At 42.1% G+C, this 23,778-nt stretch overlaps 1 protein-coding gene across 1 annotated transcript in view; it reads right to left on the reverse strand.

Moving 5' to 3' along the window:
• The window catches only part of EML6 (echinoderm microtubule associated protein like 6), a 264,728-nt gene that overhangs the window by 121,603 nt on the left and 119,347 nt on the right, over positions 1-23,778 (reverse strand). The window contains exons 10-13 of the mRNA XM_011996533.1: positions 22,497-22,632; positions 7,765-7,966; positions 3,822-3,959; positions 1,631-1,887 (exon numbers count right to left, since the gene is read on the reverse strand). Of these exons, the coding sequence (XP_011851923.1) occupies positions 1,631-1,887; positions 3,822-3,959; positions 7,765-7,966; positions 22,497-22,632 (733 nt within the window). The remainder of the gene's footprint in view (positions 1-1,630; positions 1,888-3,821; positions 3,960-7,764; positions 7,967-22,496; positions 22,633-23,778) is intronic.

The following is a 23,778-nucleotide window of genomic DNA, read 5'->3' on the forward strand; positions in this document are numbered from 1 at the left end:
CGGGCGCGGTGGCTCAAGCCTGTAATCCCAGCACTTTGGGAGGCCGAGATGGGCGGATCATGAGGTCAGGAGATCGAGACCATCCTGGCTAACACGTTGAAACCCCGTCTCTACTAAAAAAAAAAAAAAATACAAAAACTAGCCGGGCGAGGTGGCAGGCGCCTGTAGTCCCAGCTACTCGGGAGGCTGAGGTAGGAGAATGGTGTAAGCTTGGGAGGCGGAGCTTGCAGTGAGCTGAGATCCGGCCACTGCGCTCCACCCTGGGCAACAGGGTGACCCCCCGTAAAAAAAAAAAAAAAAAGAAAAAAGAAAGAAAGAAAATGTTTCAGAGTTAAAATTCATTGGGCTGTTTTTCTAAATTTATTTTATTTATTTATTTATTTATTTATTTATTTATTTATTTAGAGATGGAGTCTTGCTCCATTGCCCAGGCTGGAGTGCAGTGGTGCGATCTCAGCTCGCTGCAACCTCTGCTTCCCGGATTCAGGCAATTCTGCTGCCTTAGCCTCCCAAGTAGCTGGAATTACAGGTGCTCGCCATCATGCCTGGCTAATTTTTTTGTATTTTTAGCAGAGATGGGGCTTCACCATGTTGGCCAGGTTAGTTTCGAACTCCTAACCTCAAGTGATTCACCCACCACAGCCTCCAAAAGTGCTAGGATTACAGGTATGAGCCACCATGCCTGGCCCCACTGGGTTATTCTTTCCAAGATCATCTCTGCTTCTCAGGGTAACCAACACCCTGAATGAGGTGTCTGTCATTCCCACGCATTGTTAAAACATTTACTACATATGTCTATGGTCATTAACAACACAGAATTTTTTCATGTGCTGAAAGTTTATATAAATGACCATACATTCTATATATCATTCTACAACTTTCTTTTGTCTGCTCAGCATATTTTTGAGATATATCCATACTGATTCAAGTAGCTCTAGTTTAATTTTTTCAAGTTCTTTGAAGTATTCCATTATGTGACTACACCACATTTAACTTAACTCTCCTCATGCTGATCAACATTTAGGCATTGCGTCTCATTTTTGGCTATTACAAACACTGCTAGAACAAACATCCTTGTGCACATGCCTTGGTGCATGCTCTCACCAGCAGTATACGTGGTTTCATTTCCCCTTTTCTTGCCATCAGACTTTTGCCAATCTAAATAGTGTAAAATGGTACTTTACTGTTGTTTTAATTATCATTTCCCTGATTCCTAGTTGTTTATTGGTTGAGATTTGCCTATTTTTCTAGTTTTTTTTTTTTTCCCCTTGCCCTTATCCTTAGGCATTCTTTGTATATTCTAGATATATATCTTTTTTTCCATTATAACAATGGCAAGAATTTATGCCTAGTCTATGCCTTGTCTTTAAATTTCATTCATGGTCTCCCTTATTGTGCACTAATTTTTAGTTTAACATGTTCTAACTCATCAACCTTTCCTTTGAGTGTTTGTGATTTGTGATCTTGTGACAGAAAACATTCCTTGCCCTGAGGTGGGGGGGACTTTCCAGCAAAAACCAGAAAACCTGCTTTACAAATTCGGAAACAGCCATGACACTTGTCCTGTATTTCCTTCACCTGGTTCAAAATTTTGTTTTTCAGAAACATCCAAGGCCCCCACATGACTTACATGGCATTTTGTAGAACAATCGTTCTCCTGCACCATCATTAGTTTGTAAGTATTTACTGTCCAAGGACCAGTCAATGTGTGTGATGAAACTAAGGGACTTGCTGCATTCTCCAATTTTCTTATACCTCTGGGCAACAGCATAGACATCTACTGGGCCATCATTGGATCCCACTGCAAGGTAAGAACCATCTGGAGAAAATTTCATTTCATGAATGACTTCTTTTCGATCTTTGATGTGAACTACTTCTGTCATATCTCTGTAAGAATAAAAAGCAAAATGATAAGCAGCAAATCCACAAGCAGAAAATCCAAGTTTTAAAATATATGTGTCAGAAAAAGAAGGGTGTTGAAAGAGAACCAAATCTGCAGGAATTAAAGGATTAACTTTTGAGGAAATGTATAAAATGGTATTATTTAAGATTTATGGCATTTTAGGAAATAGGAAAATAACAAACTGTTTAAATGATATTTTGGGCTTCCAAAGTAAAAACAAAAAATTTAATAAAGTGCATATTTGTGAAGAGAGGTTGATTAATGGGTACAAACCACAGTTTGACAGAAGAAGTAAGATCTAGCATTTGATAGATCAGTGGAGTAACTATAGGTTATAATAATCTATCATATATTTCCAAATTGGAGAAAATAATTCAAATGTCTCTAGCATAAAGAAAAAAATATTTAAGGGGATGGATAGCCCAATTACATTGATCTGATCTTCACAAACTATATGAATGTATGCAATTACATGTACCCTGAAAATATGTGTATTATGTATCAATTTTTAAAGTTTATAAAAGAAATGCATATTTGCTTTCATGTTTAACTACATATTATTTTTCCCTAAAATTTTTGTTTCAAAAGTTGGGGTTTGTCAAATTGTTTTAAAAATACGCCATGGAGAAAGGTAGAATATATCAAGGTTAACATAAACAAATCATCTTTTTTATACTTTAAGAAACTAGTGACTGTTAAGCTTGATACTTGTCACAAAAAGAGCAAGTCAAAAAAGCAGCTGAAGAAAATTACCTTTTTAAATGTTAAATTGTGATGTAATCATTTAAAACATTTCAGTCATGAATACAGTGAGTCACTGGAATATTTTGTTTTGTTTCTGACCAGATTCTTTTAAGAATTTCTGCTCACATTTGAAAGCTCACTGGGGTTGTTTTTTTCCTACAACCGTGAGTAGGATTATGACGACTAGCAGGTCCCCTGAGTCAGTAAAGATGGCTTCATCAACTCCAAAAAAACTGAATGCATAAAGAATTCCAAATAACCGTTCTACATAACAGTCCCTCATACCTGCTATCATTTATTAATAGCATTATAGTGTACTATAATGTCATAAAATAAGTGCCTGGAAATATGTGTGTGTTTGTGTTAGGAGGCTTGAGAAGTCCATCAGAAAAGAAATCTGGTAGTGAGAATGTAGTATAATAAACTGTGCTAAGACCATTCTCCAATCAAAGCTATGGAGAATTCTCTGTGCAAAGCGGGCAATATTTAATTTACAGCTGTATTTCTTTTCTGTAATTACAAAGCATGCGAGTCCAGAGAACAAATGCATTCAGAGGAATTACAAGGGTGGGTCATAATTTTCTCCAGTAAAAATTATATAGGATGTTAGTAAATAGGAAATACTCCATTTTAATATCAATTACAGGTAGAAGAAATCTTTTACTAAAGCTCACCTCTAAACATCTGGTGCTGCTGGATGCTGCTTTACTCTTCCTTCCTCTTTTCTTGGCTTACTACAAAGCCCACAGTCTTTTATCTGAAACCCTTGGAATTAGATGTGCTTGGGAATTCATTATTCATTAGATTTTAGAAAGATTCATATATAATATATCATGTAACATCCCCACTGGGGACTGGGGCAGCAATCTGTATTAAACACAGTAATTTTGCAGCAAGTCACATGATGCATGATTATTCCTACTAAGAGAGTACTAGATTATAAGCAACCTCACATCAGTTTGCTGGGTTAGACTATGCTGCCAAATTATCAAATAATTTTGTATTTTCAGAGTGTTAGGACTTTGGAATTACAGACAGGGAATCATAGATCTACAGCATTCCTACTTGAATGGGTAAACGGATTTTTCCTAAGGTCCTGGCACGTATTAACCAGGAAAATTGTAACATTTAACACAAGAGCATTTCTAAATACCATTTCAACATCAGTACGTGCCTGACTCGGAGAACAATGAAAGAGCCGTCCTTCATGCCCAGGGCCAGCTGAGATCCGTCGGGGCTGAAAGCTACACTGCGAACCGCCTCCTCCATGTTACAGCGGGCGATCAAGGCATGATCGGCCAGGCTCCACAGCCTAGGCACAAGAACGAAGTCAAAACAAAACCAAACCAACTTCCCATGGTCATCGGCCAGCCCAAGGCAAGAAGGCCTGCTCACCACACCAACAGAAACAAGAAAAGACAAGAACTTCACACCACAGCCCTTCATCATGGCCTGTCAGAGTCTGGAAAGGTGTTTAGTGCATCTTTGGGTCATTTTCATTATTTGAAGGAAACCAACACAAATTATAAAATGAGATAACATTTCCAAAGATTCTGAGATTCACAGAACAAAAAAAAAAAAAAAAATTAAAGCTGGGCATGATGGCTCATGCCTGTAATCCCAGCACTTTGAGAGGCCATGGCAGGAGGATCACTCGAGCCCAGGAGTTCAAGACTAGTCTGGGCAATATAATGAGACACAGACTCTACAAAAAATGCAAAAATTAACTGGATGTGGTGGTGCATGCCTGCAGTCCCAGGTACTTGGGGGGCACAAGCAGGAGGATCACTTGAGTCCAGAAGTTCAAGGCTGATCCTGCCACTGCACTCCAGCATGGGTGACGTACAAGGCCCTGTCTCCCCCCACCAAAAAAAAATTAAATATTACTTCATACAAAATATTACTTTCACTTCAGAAATTAAAAGTTGTCCTTTATGTATACCAAGGGTTGTTCATCACACACACATGTTAAAAAGTACTTATAGGATAAGATGCCATTACTATTAGCTTTTTAAAAAGTATGCGCCAAACACAGTGGTTCATGCCTATAATCCCAGCACTTTGGGAGGCCACGGCAGGAAAGATCACTTGAGCTCAGGAGTTCGAGACCAGCCTGAGCAACGTGGTGAGACTCCAGCTCTACAAAAAATTTAAAAAATAGCTGGGTGTAGTGAGGCATGCCTGTAATCCCAGCAACTTGGGAGGCTGAGGTGGGAAAATAGCTTGAGCCTAGGAGTTCGAGGTTGCAGTGAGCTATGATGACACTACTACACTCCAGCCTGGGAAATAAGAGCAAGGCCCTGCCTAAAAAAAAAAAAATCATGTATCAATATATATATCTCTCAATACAAATATATATCAACATAAATATATATCTCTCAATATAAATATATATCTACATATCAGTATACATAATCAATGTAACTATACATGTATGTAAATATATAGAAGTGCTTTCCGGTAACAGTTATTTCAGCACACACAGATTGAAGTATATGTTGCATTTGTTGGCCTTCCTAGGAAGAAAATGTGTCCGAGATGAAGAAGAGCGAATGATATCCCCGCTGTTGCTCCTCACAAGCTCCCTGGGCGCCCAAGTGAATGGGTCCACTTTTATGGGGGTGGACACTTCACAGGACTCCTGGCCAGTGAGCACAGTCACTGCTGGAGAAGTGGCAAACAAGGGGCAAGTGCAGCTCAAACACAGCTTTCAGCATGCGTTCCCATCTCCACAACACCTAAATCCAGGCACCCCAAAGTGAGTGAACCCGAATGAAACATCTGAAGATACAAATAAGGCTTTACATGTTGGTTGCAATTGTGGTATCTGACTTCCATCAATTAGTGCTTTTCTAAGGATAGTCTTCTCTTAACACAAACTAGTGTTTGGCAGACTGAGCTCTGCAACAGATAGACAAGAATAAGTCACACGCAGCACGGTTTCTCTCAAAGCATTCCGCCATCAGAAGGGATGGGGCACATCCCTTATGATGCTGAGCTGCACAGTAAATAGCTTACTAGTCCTTAGGCAGCCTGTACTGTGCAGCCTTGAGCTGAGTACTTTTTTTTTTTTTTTTTTCTTTTTTTTTTGAGACGGAGTCTCGGTCTGTCGCCCAGGCTGGAGTGCAGTGGCGCGATCTCGGCTCACTGCAAGCTCCGCTTCCCAGGTTCACGCCATTCTCCCGCCTCAGCCTCCTGAGTAGCTGGGACTACAGGCGCCCACCACCACGCCCAGCAAATTTTTCTGTATTTTTAGTAGAGATGGGGTTTCACCGTGTTAGCGAGGATGGTCTCGATCTCCTGACTTCGTGATCCGCCCGCCTTGGCCTTCCAAAGTGCTGGGATTACAGGCGTGAGCCACTGCACCCAGCCACGTTCTTTTGTTTCTTTTTTTGAGACATAGTCTCGCTCTGTCGTCCAGACTGGAGTGCAGTGGCGCGATCTCGGCTCACCACAAGCTCCGCCTCCCGGGTTCACGCCGTTCTCCTGCCTCAGCCTCCCAAGTAGCTGGGAATACAGGCGCTCACCACCACGCCTGGCTAATTTTTTTTTTGAGTATTTTTAGTAGAGACGGGGTTTCACCTCGTGATCCGCCCGCCTTGGCTTCCCAAAGTGCTGGGATTACAGGCGTGAGCTACCCTGACCTGCCCAAGCTGAGTAGGTTCTCAATACCTCATCCATTATGCATGATCTCATGCTGTTTCAACCTTGTACTATTTTAAGCAATGTAACCCTTGCTTTACTAGTAAAGAAACCATCACTCCTCAGTAAATGGTACTATCCTTCTAAAGTCATTATGCTCATCTTTCTCCAGAAATTATGACTTTCAGCCTTCCTAAATTTTAATACTCTGTATAAAAATGCATTACAGATTCTAGTCAAATTAATGGCTAAAGAGAATAAGATTCTGGCAGTCAGGGCTCCTCAGGGATGTTTGCAATTCTGAGACTCAACAATTGCTAAAATATAAAAGTGAAGGACTTCCTTGAAATCACTTCTTTCTGGATGGGTATGAATGAGTTTCACAGGTGTCTGAATAAGTGGGAAAACTCAAGACTAAGAGAAAGAGAAAAACAGAAAAGGAGGAAGTGAGTAAAGTGAAGTATAAACCAAATAACCGTTTATGCCACACAAGGAGACAATAGTTGTTTTAGCTGTTCTCACTGATTTTTAGATCAATGAGGTTTTCATGCTTGGTAGAGATGGAAAAAATAGAATGAATGACTACACTAACTATTTTAATTAGACTCAAACATACAAAATAAGGGAGGTGGGAAGTAGTGAGCTTTAGTCCAGTTTACATTGTTCTATTTGAGCCATTAAAACCCAGAGGCAGTAGCCATTCAATCGATTGATCAGTCTGTTCCTCTCACACTCTCCCTCTTTCTGGCCTGTTTGTCGTTGAGCATATCCAAAGCTCAGCATTAAGTAATAAAATACTGAAATTGGAGTAATATTCTACATCTCAAACCTTTAAGTTGTATGTTCATTCCTTTAATAGGTACAAAAACACTGGAATCATAAGTCATTGTGCTCGTTTTAGCCAGTGCGCTCTCAAAAGAATAAAATGATCCACAGCAAGAAAGCTGGAGGCTCTGAGTAAACTATTTTCTGAGGCCCCATGATTCTTTGACGTGATGATGTGGTTCAAAATTTCATCTGAGACTTTAAAAAAAAATAATAGTTTACTCATGCGCTAAAGACAATTTTGAGACTCAGAATTTAAGTTCTAATGATGATGAATGAGAGAGTCTCTAACCAAATAGTAAAATCTCCATGCAGCCCCTGCAGAAGACCAAAGGCACGAGGGGACAATATGGTTTCATCACAGATGAGTGTGCTTAGCTCGTAAATCTTCAAATAGGAAGAACTGGAAGCCAGCCTCACCAGTATTCAAGTATTTTTCACTTCTAAAAATCATTTCCATGGTTTAAGATGCAGCCAAGAAAGACAATAGCAGCAGCAAAATGCCAAAAACCCACTTGTTGGGCTAAAGGTCTTAACGTTTCATTTGGAAACTGTGTGGTTCTACTCTGCACTTTATCCTTCTATTAATAAGCAAATTTGGGAAAATAAATCCGTCTCAAGTCAGAGAGGTGACAGCAGTGGGGCCTCACCTGACAGAGCGGTCATCGCTGCCTGTCACAGCCAGAGGTTTCTTGGGGTGCAGGGCCAGAGCCCAGAGCTCACCCTCGCAGTGGCCCTGCAGGATCAACATCGGCTTGTCTCGCTCTCGCACAATCACTTCAAATATCTCACTGTCCTGGGTCCCTGCTAGAAGGCGGTCTGCTTTCCAGCACACGCTCCGGATAGAGAGGCCTGACAAAAATAAGTAAAACAGAAGCAAATCTTCACGCTATTCATACACACACAAAACCTAAAGTAAATGCCCTTTAACCAAGATAGCATCAAATGTGACACATCTTAAGGACTCCTGGAGGCAGAGAATCAACGCTGCCACCATTCTGTGTTATTTTATTATTATTTTTGAGATGGAGTCTTGCTGTCACCCAGACTGTAGTGCAGTGGCGTGATCTCTGCTCACCACAGCCTCCGCCTCCTGGGTTCATGCCATTCTCCTACCTCAGCCTCCTGAGTAGCGGGGACTACAGGTGCTCACCACCACGCCCAGCTAATTTTTATATTTTTAGTGGAGATGGGGTTTCACCGTGTTAGCCAGGATGGTCTCGATCTCCTGACCTCATGATCTACCTGCCTCAGCCTCCCAAAGTGCTGGGATTACAGGCATCAGCCATCACGTCTGGCCCATTCTGTGTTATTTTCTTACAAGTGTTGGATGTTTCCTCCACCCCTTGTGATCTAGTCTGTGAAAGAGCGGCTGCTTTTCCTAGACTTAGGATACCTATGTGTTTCTACAGCAGGATTGTTTTTATTTTTTAGAGACAGGGTCTCACTCTGTTGCCCAGGCTGGAGTATGGTAGCACAATAGCTCACTGAAGCCTCAACTTCCTAGGCTCAAAGTGATCCTCCTGCCTCACCCTCCCAAGTAGCTGGGACTACAGCTGTGCAACACCATGCCTAGGCTAATTTTCTTCTTTTTTGTAGAGATGAGGTCTTGCTATGTGTTGCCCAGGCTGGTCTTCAACAGTAGAATATATTTTAAATACTATATCTTAAAGTAAGTATAAGATGATAAATTGGTCTTTATGAAAACCTAACCTTCAGAATAATGTCCTACTGATTTGCTATGAAAGATGAATCAGTTCAACCTTTAGGAATAACACTGTGTTAAAATTATATGTAGGTGATACTACAGAACAGATGATTATCATATTAAACAAGTTTAATACATATTTGATAAGAATCTAGATATATCCTATGGAATAAACAGATGCATCGTGTCTCAGAAATATGCAAATGAAACTCCAATTTCAGTCTCAAAATACCATCAAACATTTATCAATGAAAATACTATTCTTCACCGACTTAATTTATGGAATCTTCTCCAAAAGCCTCTTCTCCAAAAGCATAGTACTCCTTTAAAGTCCACACTTCCATCTCAGTAGTACTATTTCATCCTCCCTAGGCAGGTCCTCACTTGCCTGGTCTCAATCTCTTGGATTTTTTTGCAATCTGTTCCATTCCTTACCGGGTTTGTTGTTTGTTTAGGCAGCGAATTTTCTAATCCGAATTAGAAATACCGAAGCAGTACCACTTTCCTAACTACTTTAAAACAAGGCCAGGATGTGATGGGCTCCATGCTGCCTCCCCAGCAGGCACTGTGTCTCTGGGATAGAAAGTACCAGAAGCTCGAGGACCCAGGCTCTACTACTGCTCTAGGCCCAGCTGGCTAGACACAGGAATGTTCCCTCCTTGCTGGGGACCAGTTTTTCTCCCCTTCAGATGTAGACTATAATTATGGTGACTATGTAACCTGTCATTCCAATTAGAATGCCTTTAAGAGACTCTAAAACTAAATTTACACAATATTTTAAAGTATTTGACTAAGGAATAGCTTTCCTATGTTGAAAGACCTACTAAATAGTTCTATCAAAATATTTTCAATTATAAAAGTCTAAAAACTGTTTACTGCAAAATTAAAAATCTGGGGCAGAGAGATGAATAGGCAGAGTGATGAACAGGCAGAGTATGAAGGATTTTTAGGGCAGGGAAACTATCCTGTGGGATACTATAATGGTGGAGACATGTCATTACACATTTGTCAAAACCCACAGAACGTACACCACCAAGAGCGAACTCTAACGTGAACTACGGCCTCTGGGTGATAATGACATGTCAAGGTAGATTCACCCCCTGGAACAAATATACCACTCTGGTGGGGGACACTGATACTGAGGGAAGCTATGTATGTGTGTTGTGGGTAGGAAGGGGTATATGGTAAGTCTCTATACATTCTCAATTTTGTTCTGAACCTAAACTGCCCTAAAAAACAAAGTCTATTGAAAAAAAAAATGGCCAGGCATGGTGGTTCATGCCTGTAATCCCAACACTTTGGGAGGCTGAGGCAGGCAGATCGCTTGAGGCCAGAAGCTTGAGACAAGCCTGGCCAACATGGTGAAACCTCGTCTCTACTAAAAATAGAAAAATTAGCTGGACATGGTGGCATGTACCTGTATTCCCAGCTACCCAGGTGGCTGAGGCACGAGAATGGCATGAGTCTGGGAGGCGGAGGTTGCAGTGACCTGAGATTGCGCCATTGTACTCCAACCTGGGCAGCAGAGCAAGATTGTCTTAAAAAAAAAAAAAAAAACAAAAAAACCCAAGACAAATACTAAGCCAGTTGGGATGCTGGGACAACAGAAGGGGTAATTTGGGGTATATGGACACCCTAACTATAATCTTCATCTTAATCACCTCACTGTGGTCTTGAGAGGATCCAATGAGATAATGCATTTATTAAGAGAAAGTAGTTTTTCAAGGCGTAAGGCTTTCAACAAATACATGAGAAAACTGTCCTTACTCCTTGCTCTGAATTCACTGCTACAGGTCTTGAAATGGCAGGAGAAAGCACAGAGGCAGATGCATTATTCCCGCCGGGAGGAGTACAGACACCTTGGCAACACTAGTTCAGGATCAATTACTTGAAATCCTCCACTGCAAACATTAGGATGGGCTTTCAAGGATGGGAAGGGCAGATGTATGGTAAAAGCAGTCAGGATGTCATTGCAAGCTGACAGGGCATGCAGCTCAGCTGCAGAGAACCACACGGCCTTGCTCCCACAATCCTGTTGCCACTGGCTCCCCTCTTTGTCCTGATCTCTTTCCTACCCTTTTTGGGGTTTCATTACCACTCATGAGTCAACATATTCCCGTTTCCTCCCTGGTGTTTTTCTCAGTTCCTGCAGGGGATTGGCAGGAGGGGCTGAATTAGTTGTCTCCCCAGCAGGCTTTGCATCATCTAGTTTTATTACACAAAGGGTTTAATGCTTTGCTCTTCGCCATCATCAGGAAAGGAGAGTCGGTGGTATTTCAACATCAGCAAAAAGCAATCTACTTTTACTGTGTTTATTGTCTGCTTCCTCTCAGTAGAAGAGAAAGGTCTGTGAAGAGAGTTTTATCAGTTTTATTTACTGCTATATCCTCAGTATCTGGGCACAGTGACTGTCACGTTGTTGACACTCAATAAAGAATTACTGAGCAAATGAAATAAAACATCAGAATCAAACATTTGAGTCCTTGGAGATGCCAAGAAATAAAAGATACTACCCCTGTTACTCAGTAAGAACATTCAAAGAAGGGATATATTCATTCCTTTATTCCAGAAATTTTCATTCAGCACTACTCTGTGCCTGACACTGGAGCTTAACAGTGAACAAGACAGGCTCCTGCCCTAATGAAGATTACATTTTTAAAAGGGCCAGACATATGTAAGCAGATATCCATGCATCAAAAACCAACTAAAGTGATGCAAATGTATATGTGTACCTATATACACATACACTGTATACACACATAGACATATACATTACATCTAAGTGATATGTTATATATTTTAACTGTCATTAAATATTCAGATCATAGCCCTTTTATAATGCCATTGATTGTTTTAAAGACAATGGCCCTTTTCCAGGCAGGCCTGGAATCCATGGATTCACTGTAAGCATGAACACACTCATTCTCCCAAGGCCTCCAACAGCATCTCTGGTCTCTCAAGGCCAAATGACTTGAATTCCTCCCTAGGACCCGGAGCTATATTTGGTCAAGCATACATTTATGCTTTATTACAGAAAGGGTTTAATGCTGTACTCTTCAGCATTATCAGGAAGGAAAGAGTTAATGATATTCCAACATGAGCAAAAACTAAATAAACTACTTTTTTACTGTATTTATTGCCCTGCTATTTTTTAACCTTATTTGGGGGAACAAATTCATCAAGGAAAAAAGATTATTATAACCACCCATGACCTGGAATTAAATATTGACATTCAGTATATATCTATATATCCTCTCTTTAAAACAAGTTTAAGAGGCTCAGAAACAAAGACGAACCTTCCAACTCAGTCCAGACTAATGAACCAGTCAAGTCACATGGCACTCAGTGTTTTTCAGACCACATCCAGGGAGCTCTTGCATTCCTCAGAGGAGTGCCAGGGTCCTGGCAAGGAGAGAGCCAGGAAATGGGACAGCAAGAGGCGGGAGTCTGAGGATTCCACTGCTGTATTTCCCTCGGCACCTCACCATCTCCGATTTCATTTGTAAAAGGGTTCATTTGAAAAAGGGTTCCACTGAACTAACCAACGTAAGGGCGAAGCTTAGCAAGGATTATTTCTGGCTACATATGGGTGGAAGGGAAGAGAACCAGAGAAGGAGTTGCTACATTTTCATTGCTTGCAATATCAACTTTATGAGCTGTGAACATTTTCTCTCAGAAAGCAACTGGGTCTCTCCATAAGTACTCAGTTCTTTAAATACATCAATTGTCTTTTGTCACATCAGACAAGTCAACCTCACGGGATATGTCCACCAGGCGATAGGTACAATACCAGGTCACTCTCATTCCTAAGATAACCATTTTAAAAAGGAAGACATCGGTTGGGGTCAAAAGCCATATTCATGTTTCCTAATAACATCCCATTTCCATCCTTTTTAAATCTAATTGTTCTTCCACATGCAAGAGTGGTAAAGAGAACCACACAGTCTCTTCTGGGAACCTTCTGGTGAGACCTTGGTGAATGGCACAAAGTTCTGGCATTAATTCAATTCTCCTGTCTATCCAGGCTTAGTTTTTTTACTTCTGACACAAACCCAGAGAACAGAAAGGTAATCATGATGTCCCAGTTGGGCTGGCCAAGGCAACGAAGCTGTCTTATACTCCTTTATATTCTGCTCTGCGAGTCAGAGAAACATAAGCTAGTATTTGGAATATGGTTACAAACCCAACAGTAGTTAAGAGAAACAGGAGAAACCATCCTAATCATTTAAAACCACAGAAGTTCTCTTTTCTGGAGAAATACACATCATTGTTACTTTTGACGGTATGAACTGAAGGCGTTTTACCACACAGATGAGGTGTCCACATTTGGACACCATGCCCTGCGCCACTTGTGATGAGAAACGTGGAACTTGGGCCTGTGCTTGGTACAGAGAGCCAGCAGATGGCAGTAGAGAGCAAACCACCCATCTAAACCAAAAAATCCTTTAATGCCAAGACCAAATTCTCACCAGTCCGTGGCCCTGATTTTATATTCAGACCAGAGAATATAGACAGCATCCTTTCAATCCCCTCTGCTATAGTCCTGAAGCCTGGCCATGGGGAGCTCTAGTCTATATCAAATCAGACCTCATTACTAAGGGACATTGCTTATTTTCTACCACGAGTTTATTTTCAACAGTTAAAGATATGAACTGGATTTATATACCAGCCCTTCCCAGCTGTGTGACATGGTAAGATATTTAGTCATTCATATTGTTAGTTCCTCCATCTGTAAAGTAGAGATATTAGCACTCACACTTCATAGCATTGTGAGAACTCAATGCAACAACACTTGAGCCAGTGTCTGGCACTGAGGAATGAATCAATATGTTGTGCTATTATTTTAACCCGCAGGGTTTTGTGCCAGGATCTTTTTATTAAGTTTACATCTCAGCACAGAACAACTTGCTGTACGTGCAGTCACATCCGAGCCCTGTAAGGTGGCAGTGCCAGGAACTATGAAGTGCCCCATGGATCTTTCCTAGAGTCTTACTCTGCCTTATGTTACAACTTAGTTTTTGTCATTTGCTATTATAATTTTGATCTGCTGCCACTGCAGACTCGCAGAGGAAAAGGCTATGTTCCAGTACACAAAGAGAACAAATTATTTGGGGAAGAAAATGGCCTTTTCTGCCAATTATTTGGTCCAAAAGAGGAAAACTGAAAGCAGGGAGAGACTAGTACTTAATAGTGTTCTTAAAACCCGTGTTCCAAGGCCTGATATGGTAAAGGGCCAGGCACAGTTGTTTCCAACCCTCGGTGTACACCAGAATCCACAGAGAGAGCATTCAAAAGATACAGATGCTTGCGCCCCTCCCAGATATTCCTCCCAGTTGGTCTGGAGCAGACCAAGACTTCATTACTTTTAATTCCCCAGGGCTGAGAACCACCGCCTGCTTAAGCCGTTCTCCAGCTAGTATGTTCTCGCATGTCAGACTGTTGAAAATTCAGAGTGCCCCGCAGGTCCCCAGCTGATTCTAACGCAGTGGTTCTTCAGTCACATGCTGACAAACTCTACCCCACTGGATGGGAAAGCCCAAGGACGATGAGCAAATGATGACGAAGACAGTGTCATCTCCAAGAAGTTGACTTTAACAAGCAAGCCCTGCAGGTGGGCAGTAAGGATCCTCACCAACATAACCGAGCCCTGTGCCCGTGAATGCGCGTGCGTACTTAGAAGGTGGTGTTATTATTAACCCCATGGACATCGCCGGGCCCTCGATGGGGCTAGTAAATACATGCTGAACAGATGAGGAAATGACAGTATAGAAAGTTTGTGTTACTTGCCTCAAGTCACAGAGCAAGCAAGCAATAGGGGAAAAAAAATGAGGATTCAGGCAGTACAAGTGTGGCATTAATACCCTTCCCCACAAAGTTATTTCCTGTCTCTGTGAATGTATGCCCTGGACATAGTACTGAAGGTAAAACAAGACAAGGTTGTAGCTGTCCCCTGTAAACCTAACTTTATTAAGGATGCAAAACCAGGGAATGCCTTGAGTGCGAGAGGTAAAAGGTAGTAAGAACAAGAGAGAGAGGAACAGTAATTTCACCCAGACTTAAGAGGGAGTATTGGGAGAGGATGTGGAAAAGACAGCAGAGGCCTTCAAAGCCCCTTGCCCTTGCAGCCCCTCAGGAAGGGGTGGCTGAGGCCACGTAGGGAGCCTGGAGCCTGGGCACAGGAGCTCTAGGCCTTGTGGGGGCTTCTGATGTTCTAACGGTAATGCTGAAGACAGACTTTGGAAATGTGAAAGAAATGCAGGAGGAAAGACATACATCTCCCCAGGGATTCATAAACACTCATGATTTCAGAGCCCGGTACCAAACAGAAGTGTGGGGCCCCTTGCTAAAAAATGATTAAGAATTCCAAGGAAGTGACAGCAAAGCATGCAACCAACCACAGGGCCCTCGTGAGCACGGGGCCCGTGTGACTGCCCAGATCTCAGCCTGAGAAGCCTCCCTGCAGGGGACCCCCAGGGGAGTTTGAGGATTAAATGGGATCCTGTGTGTAGAGCATGTACCACAAAGGCCACCACAGAGTGGGCATTCAGCACTGGTCCTGAGCTGGGAGAGTCGCAGGGCTGGGGCTGCAGGTCATCCTCAGTGCGGACTGCCTATGACCTGCTGCTCCTGTTCACAAAGGCTCCCTGCCTGAGAATCTCCAGCAGAATTCATAGGGAAGGTTTCTTTTTACAAAATCTCTGCTTATTTCAAAACCCACTCCACAGGATTCAAAATCCTATAGCCACAGGAACTGTGAAAGATCCACAAAGCCCAGTGAGACATCAGAAGATGAGAACACACAGCCAAGCCCATGGCCTTCCACCCAGGGAGGGAACCCATCCAGGCTAGCTTTTATATAAGGCTGGCTCAAGAGGGGTATTTACAGAGGAATTACTACACAGCAAGTCAGGCCAGCAGCCCAGACACCATGTCACACATGGAACCTGAGCACACAACGCCACCACGTCTCCTGGCTGCCAATCTGTCTCCAGCTCCTGAGGCACGGGCCTCTGCAGTGTTCCTCCACCTTCTCAGCAGAACAGTGAGGCTGAAGGACATGCCCAAAGAAAAGCGGTGGGCACACAGGGAGAGCTGTGACAGTCGCAAGGAGTCAAGAGGTGAGTAATGGAGCCACCTGTGGGACCGGAGAATAGGATGTGCTTATTTTGCTTCTATCGTAAACAAGGGTGTTCTCAGGTTTGAGAGTTGGTCTTTTGGATGTTCTCTGCAAGGGTTCTTGACAACAACACTATCAACATTTGGGGCCGGGTAATTCTTTGTTGTGGTGACTCTCCTGTCCATTGTAATACTTTTAGCAGCGTCCCTGGCCTCTATCCACAGATGCCAGTCGCAACTCTGCAGTTGCGACAATCAAAAATGTCTCCAGACAATGTCAAATGTCCAAAAATCACTCCTGGTTGAGAGCTGCGAGACTATCTGACCATCACGGTACTCTGAGGAATAAAAACAGTAATAAGCATGAACACTGCGGAACCACCACCTGGGCTCCCACCTCCGATCCTATCCCGCCCCAGTCTGCTCTCTGCTCTGGGGCAGGAGAACTAAGTGGAGATCCGATCATGCCACATGCCTCCCTAAACCTCTAAGACCTCCTGTAGCTGGCCCTTGGAGTGCAAGCTTACGGTGTCACAGGTTGACACAAAGAAACCAAGTTATCTGCTCCTTCTGCGTCCTCATCACTTGCGCTCTTCCACAAGGCTCCACCCTCCAGTCCTACGACACTTTTCATTTACCTGACAGCTACTTCCAGGACTCCAGCACACACTAGGCACATCCTAAGTGGGTGGGAGGCATCAGTGAACAAAGATCCTTACCTTTATGGAAACAGACAATAGCTAAGAATGTAACACAGAAATTATACTGTATGTTACAAGGGAAAGCTAGACCCGGAAGAAGGGGATTTGGAATACTTGGAGTGGTGGAGGCAGAATGAGTTGCAATTCTAGAAGAGGTCATCAGCACAGGCTTTATTTGAGCAAAGGTTTGAAGGAGAGGAGGGAAGTAGTCATGCAGATTCTAGGCAAGAGTGTCACAGGCAGAGGGAGAAGGCTGGGAGGGCAGAGAGGGGAAGGAGCAGACAGGGCAAAGCAGAGCAATGGGGAGCGGTGGTGAGCTGCCATAAGGACTTTGATTCTGGGTAAGATGAATCATTGGAGGGTTTTGAGGAAAGCAGTAATGTGATCTGGCTCACGTAAAGTTCAAACAATCCCTCTAGCTGCTGTGCAGAGGATGGTGGTCGAAGCAGGAATGCAAGTTATAAAGCAACTGCAGTATTCTATGTGAAAAACGGCAGTGGCCCAGACCAGGGAAGGGGCAGTGAAGATAGTGACAAGTCTAAGCAGGGCATCTCATGTCCTGGAATTTCGGCCTCTAATTCTTGCTCAGTGATTCACCTAATACAGGATCTTTCTGGATTCGGACTTTATAGTCCATTAGACACAGCAACAACTCAACAAATATGTGTTGGTAGTTAAAACAAAACCCACAGAATTCCCCCCACCTCCACCCACACCTTAAATGTAATCATGACTGAAGCATACTTTTCAGGACTTCCTATTCAGTTCCTAGGCATGTATCTGGCACTTAGATGTTTAATAAATGTTTACTGAGTGGACAAATAAGTAAATAATACATCTTATACCATGTGAATAATTACTGTATTCCTTTAGTCAGAATCATTTATAACCATTAACTCAATGGTGTTTTATTATCCTAGAAGTAATTCATTTTGGTTGATGGATTTTAAGAATTTTTGGCTTTTCTTGCCACCGCTATAAGTTACCTAAGCTTCATTATTTTACCCAGATCATAAATGTGCTTTAAAAGTGATCAGACTCAGCATGCACTGTCATGAAGCTTGGTGTGAGGTATGAGTGAGTGACCTCAGTTTACAATTAGCTTGATGCTAATGACCCTGGGCCTCATTCTACCATCCATGAAGTACGGGAGTTCCCCCCATCCCCCGCCGCCGCCTTACATCCAGGGTCTGTCCCAACTTGAAAATTCCAGAAGTTTATATTCACTAAGATGTATATTGGAGGACAACAACCCCATATAGCTGAAATCCTTTGGTGCCAGATGCATTTTGGAATTCAGAAAAATTTGGATTTTGTACTTGTAATATATCCAGCAGACACTAAGGCAGCACCTTGAAATTAAATACTTCTGTAACAAAATATATAAAAACACCCAATAGCCTCATAACGGGTCAAGTTTTGCTGCCACATTAGTTATTTTTAAAATCTTCTGGTAATCTGAACTTTTTGGCTTTCAGAATTGCTGATGAAGGATCCTGGGGGAATTAGGTTGTTGGTTTCTATCATCTTGTGTTGTTGCTAGAGAAACCTGTTCAAACACCCAGTCAGCAAAAATCCAATAACTCACAAAAGATGCACAAGTCACTGGTGCAAGTAAAATGCTATAATTCCCTTCACTGAGGGATGGCCCCCCTCATCATGTGAGGGACATTTTCTTTGACTAAGCCTTGGGGAGAAGGGAGGGAGCCGGAGAATCAGATCTGACACTAACCAATTCTTGATGTGAATGTGACCCATCTCCAAGCCGATTCACACTCAGCCTAAAGTGGGGTTAATTGTTTTTACTGTAAGTCAAGTGTCCTAATTAGCTCAAGCTACTACAAAGACATAAAAGAATTAACAATGTCACTTTATTACAAAGCCATGTCATCATTTTTTTCTGAGCTTAGTAACCATCTTGGTTCATCTTAAAACTTCTTTCTTGATGGTTAACAGCTAATAGTTATTAGAAGATGCAAATGTATGCCAATCTTGCAAAGATTTGCATTAAACAACTTGGAAATTGTCAGATTCATTTTGTAAATCATCTAGACATCTACAGGAGGAGCAACACAAGTCTTTACAGGTGGTACACTAAGTGTGATCTTTATAAATACCCTCAGATTCCTAAGCACTAGTAAGTAGCAATTTCTTAATTTTCGCTAATACTTTTAAATGTATAGAACATAGAAAATTACCCATACCATGTCATGGGAACTGGGCTATGGCCATGATTAATTCTCTGGTTAAATTTACTTAGAAAACTATTTGGCTGTTTGAGTAAGATGAGAAATCACTACATTTCCATTGAAATAAATTAGAGTGTCACTGTTTTACAAATAGCAAAAACACAGAAGAAAGCTCATTTATATCAAGATAGTTCTTATAAAAATAAAACTGTCATGTCCAAACTGAGAGCAAGGAAGCTTCATGTCCAAACTGAGGGCAAGGAAGTCTAACGCTGCTCTGCCTGAATCTGTTCCTTTCAAATATACTTGGTTTGTTTGAGGCAAAGAGAGGTGGAGCAGAAAGCCAAGTCTTCTTTGAGGGAAGGGATGAGACGGTGGCGGGGGGTGGGGAGGACACCTGACCATCTTCTGTCCACTCTGCTTTCTTTTGTTCCTTTCCCACCCTCTTTCCTTCCCTTTTCCCTCCCTCTTATTTGCTCAGCTCTCTGCTAATGTTCAAAGGACCAAGGGTATGGTATTGCCTGGCTGAAGGGGAAGCTACGCCAGAAAGCTATTTACATCTTGATTACTTTTATTTCCTCAAATCCTATGTATTTTAATTCCTATACTTGTGCTGGGTCACTCTACTTCACTTTGGATTTGGGGCACACCTCCACGTGCCTTGGAGAGGCTGCCCCATCACAGGATGGCCCCGGCAGCCGGCCTCCAAGACCACAGGAAGGCCGGTTCTGAGAGTCTCTCCCTGCTCGGAGCTGCGGAAAATGGCCCTGGAACTCCACATCCTCCTTCCTTGCTTCAGTGGAATAATGGCCTGGCTGATTATTCACCAAGGCCTGGCTGAGCGCGACAGAGTGCCTTAGAGGGGGATTCAGAGCAAGTTTCCCCACATGGCCCTGCCCATGCAGGCTCCAGAACTCCCTAAGTTGGGAGCAATGGGTGGGCCAGACTTTAGCTGTTACCAGTAACTCAAACCAGGAGCCTTTTCTTCTTTTGATGCTACATGTATATTGTTTTTTCACTGGGGGCTGGAATGAAGGCCAGCAACTCTTTTGATGCTTGATGATACACAGTGGCCTTTTGTGACAATGTTGCCCAAGCCAGGGGGAGGGGATAATTTTAGGTGGGTGTTCCAAGGGCAAAAATTAGATCCCAGCATATGAAACTCACGTTACAAATATTAGTTTACAGCGAAGTTTTAAAAAGATACATTAATCAGTTTAAAGTAAAATACTAAGCAATTAAGAGTACTGGTGGTCAGCAGCAATTCTAAAAGTGAAGACATCATCTAGAGCATCCACACTGCGGGGCTGCGTGCTAAGCAGTGCCATCTCCACTCTCCTAGGAGCTCCATCCCAGCCCCCATGCCCTCTCTGACTCCCTTGGACTCAAACTGGAACATGATCTATACCATCCTTTAAAAGCAGTCTGTTTCTCCCCACAAAACGCAGGTTACTGCCTTATCAGTAAGTCATCTAAGATGCACACCAATCCCTGATAAACGCCAAGCCCAGGCACCACAGGGCACATCCTATGAGGTTCAGGCTTGTTTCGGGTTCCCAGTGTCCACTGTGTACCACCCACATCTGCTTTCATCTTGGCAAGGATGGGGCGGGAATCTGAGACTGATGTCCAACGGAGGGCATCGCTGACTGTCCTAACTGTAGACGCGAGGTGGCTGTGGGGCCCATGTGATCAGGACAACACCTGGTTACATAGATACTCATTCAGAACTGGTCCCTGAACTCTCCCAGGAGAGCCAGGCTCAAGGACTCAGTATTGGGCAGAAAAGTATAGCAGGGTAAACCAATAGCTTCTTCGCTGACCCTTATGCTTTAAAATGTATGCCTTAATTATGTGATACATTTTTTAGATTAAATGGAGTAACTGCCAAACAAGAGTCATGAATCCTGGTTGGTGCTCTCCAATGTTTAGGCAGTTTATGGTTACTAATCACATCTGGCAAGTTGACTCCACTCTCTAAGTATATGTTTTGGTTTCTGGTTTACCTTGAAAGATACACCAAGAAGCCTCATGGTTCAACGTCAAACACTTTTGGCTACTGTACTTAAAAAAAATGCTCTTACGGGTACTTACCTGCTTATATCTGTTTGTTATGTTTTTTCTGGATCAAGTTTCCCTGGCCCACACTCTATGGCAGAGAACTTAAGGACTTTGATCTCCTTGTCCCTACATTGAGGTAGACACCAAATTCCACAGCTTCCTATGCCAACCTCTGTGCCTAGTATTCAGAAATGTGTGCACACCAGCATCCTGAGCCTCCATGAGAAGACAACGGTCCAATCCTGGATTAGTTGACTTAAATGCACATTTTTGTTTCACAGATACATAAAGCAGCTGGCCTCCAGGTATAAACAGGAAGTACAATATCCAGCTCATTTCCCTGTTGCTCAACTGTTGGAAAAGTTTTACTGAAAACAACACTATTTAAGGATGGCCTGAAGGATACGCATTCTACGCTGTCTTCTCTTCTCCCAGTCCTCTGAAATCTACCCAAGGCCAGCAGAGAGAACCGCGCACTGCCATACGATCTGGCCTATGGAACAATCTCTGTGGCAGCATCGCCATCAGGTCACATAGCAGGGGCTTCATGAGGAACAACCCAGGAGACACAGCTCGTTTCAGGCCTGTTGAGGACTTTGAGCCCTATGTCACCGGGTCTTCTCTAAAAGATGCTCAGGAAATCTCTCCCTCATCTTGGCACTGAAAAAGATTCCCCTTCATGAGAATGATGGGTAAGTTTTCATCCTGTGGACCTCCACGGCTCACAATACCATGTACCCCTCCCTTGGCGCTGGGTCTGCGGCCCACCTGTGGGGAGTGAACAGAACCTCCCAACCTGTGCTTAGCATATTAACAACGCTATGACTTCCTCTTGTCTTTCCTATTTACATTTTCCACTTTAATCTTTCTCGGCTGTAAATTCTTTATCTGTCAAAAGGTAACAGGCCTATCATGAGAATTTTAAAAGATGTATTGTATTCTGATATACGCACTCTATATACTGTGAGAATAGCTAACAATTTGAGTGCTAAGTGGACTTTGCAAGTATATTTAGTCCTCATCCTAAGCATTTCACAAGTATATTTAATCCTCATACAACCATGGGAGGCTGGTGCTAGTATTATCTCCCTTTTATAGATGGGGAAATAGATGCCCCGAGATTTGAGACTGCTGTTCAATTTCTTAACTCTCTCATAGGGAAAAAGAATTTGAACCCACACCACATGACTGAGCCCATGCCCTTAATCCCTACTACTATAGTGTCTACTACTTTAACGCTATCTTTAAAAAATAAATTTGTCACATTTCTCCTCTCATTTGTTTTCAGAGGCTGGGCACATTCACTCTTATGATAACCAACTTGTCTAGAATTTCTCGGTTTTGTCACTGACAATCCCATCTCCTAAGAAACCTCAGCAACTTCATCAGAATGCTTATTTTGGCTGCAGCATTGCTGGTTCATACAGATGCATTTGTGCAAATTAGGAAAAAGGACATCCATTTACTTTTAACATACTTTTGCTTGTATTCAATATATTTATATAAACTGCCTTCTAAAAATGGGGTACAAAGAAACAAATACAAATACAGAACTTCACATTATATTTCACATCCAGAGTTACAGGTAAGTTTAATACATATATTACCTTTATATCCTTGTTCTGTCTCCCTGAGATCAATTTTGGTTATTGGTTTGAAATCAGTGTCCCATAGTCGTATACACCCATCTCGCCCACCAGTGGCAAAGCCTTCTTCACAAGCATACATGCTAAAGATTCCAGCCTGTTGATTAAAATAGGTAATACTCAATGCTGCAACCATCCTAAGTATGATGACTAGATACAGTTGAATGTTGATTTAAAAACATAACAAGGCAAAAACAAAAATAAAACCCCCCTGTTCTCTATTGAAATGCTGACAATAGACCAAATAGCCATTTATGATACTGTTCATCTCAGCTACATTTAAAAAATCATAATAATCAAAGCAAACTAGTTTAAGTGCTCTTTTACCACTACTAAAAAGATGGCAGTTTTAAAAAAATTCAAAAATATAATTAATGCAGGTATGGGAATCAAATTCTTTTATGTGATAAGTGGCCCTTAGAGAGAAAAGACAACTATGGAGGTGTTTCATGGAAGTTGCTGCCTAAAATAATTAAGTACAGATAAGAGGCTAGGAACATAAACACTTTCATAGGCACAAAAGTGCCCAAAATGTACCTCAGTGAGCTCACAAAGGTATCACTTGAACCTAACTGAAAATGTAAATTGCACTTGTGTTAGCTCGTTAAGCATCGTTTGAAGATTTTCACATGGGAAATAGTTTTAGTAATTTAAAGATGCTCCTCCACAGGAAAATACTTTATTTGGTTTGTTCAAGAGTGCTACAAGAATATAATGTTGACATAAGATCCAGTATAAAAAGAAATTAGGTTACTAAGGCAGCTGCTTTTATGAATGAGGACAAATACTGACCTATTATTTTAAGAGCTGTTTCATAATCAGTGAAGCCAAGAAAATTCACCTGCAACATATAGTGAAAGATCTGAAATGTCATAGCTCTAAGAGTTGCTTAAACTTTTCTTCATATTAAGGGTATAGGGAATCAGTTTGGAGGCAATAAGCTAAAGGTTTATCATTTCCAGTAATATCATTACCCAATTTCCATTCACTATGATAGGCTTTGCCTTTCACATCATCTTCCCATTTGTAGGGACAATTTTATCATCTGTAGATACAAAAATGTAGTCATTTTCATATGTGTCAAAAAAGAGGGCAGAGTGGTAAGAAGTTTGTCCTTGTTCTTACAGAGCAGACCACCAGAAGATATGTGGTTATCAATGGTTTCTGATTGTACCTTAAGAGCTCAAGACACTGGTGTGGAGGTAACACCCTGCACCTCTATGTAAAGAATGAGGACAATCTA

The sequence above is a fragment of the Mandrillus leucophaeus genome, unplaced genomic scaffold, assembly GCF_000951045.1.
Source record: "Mandrillus leucophaeus isolate KB7577 unplaced genomic scaffold, Mleu.le_1.0 Scaffold518, whole genome shotgun sequence".
Lineage (NCBI taxonomy): Eukaryota > Metazoa > Chordata > Mammalia > Primates > Cercopithecidae > Mandrillus > Mandrillus leucophaeus.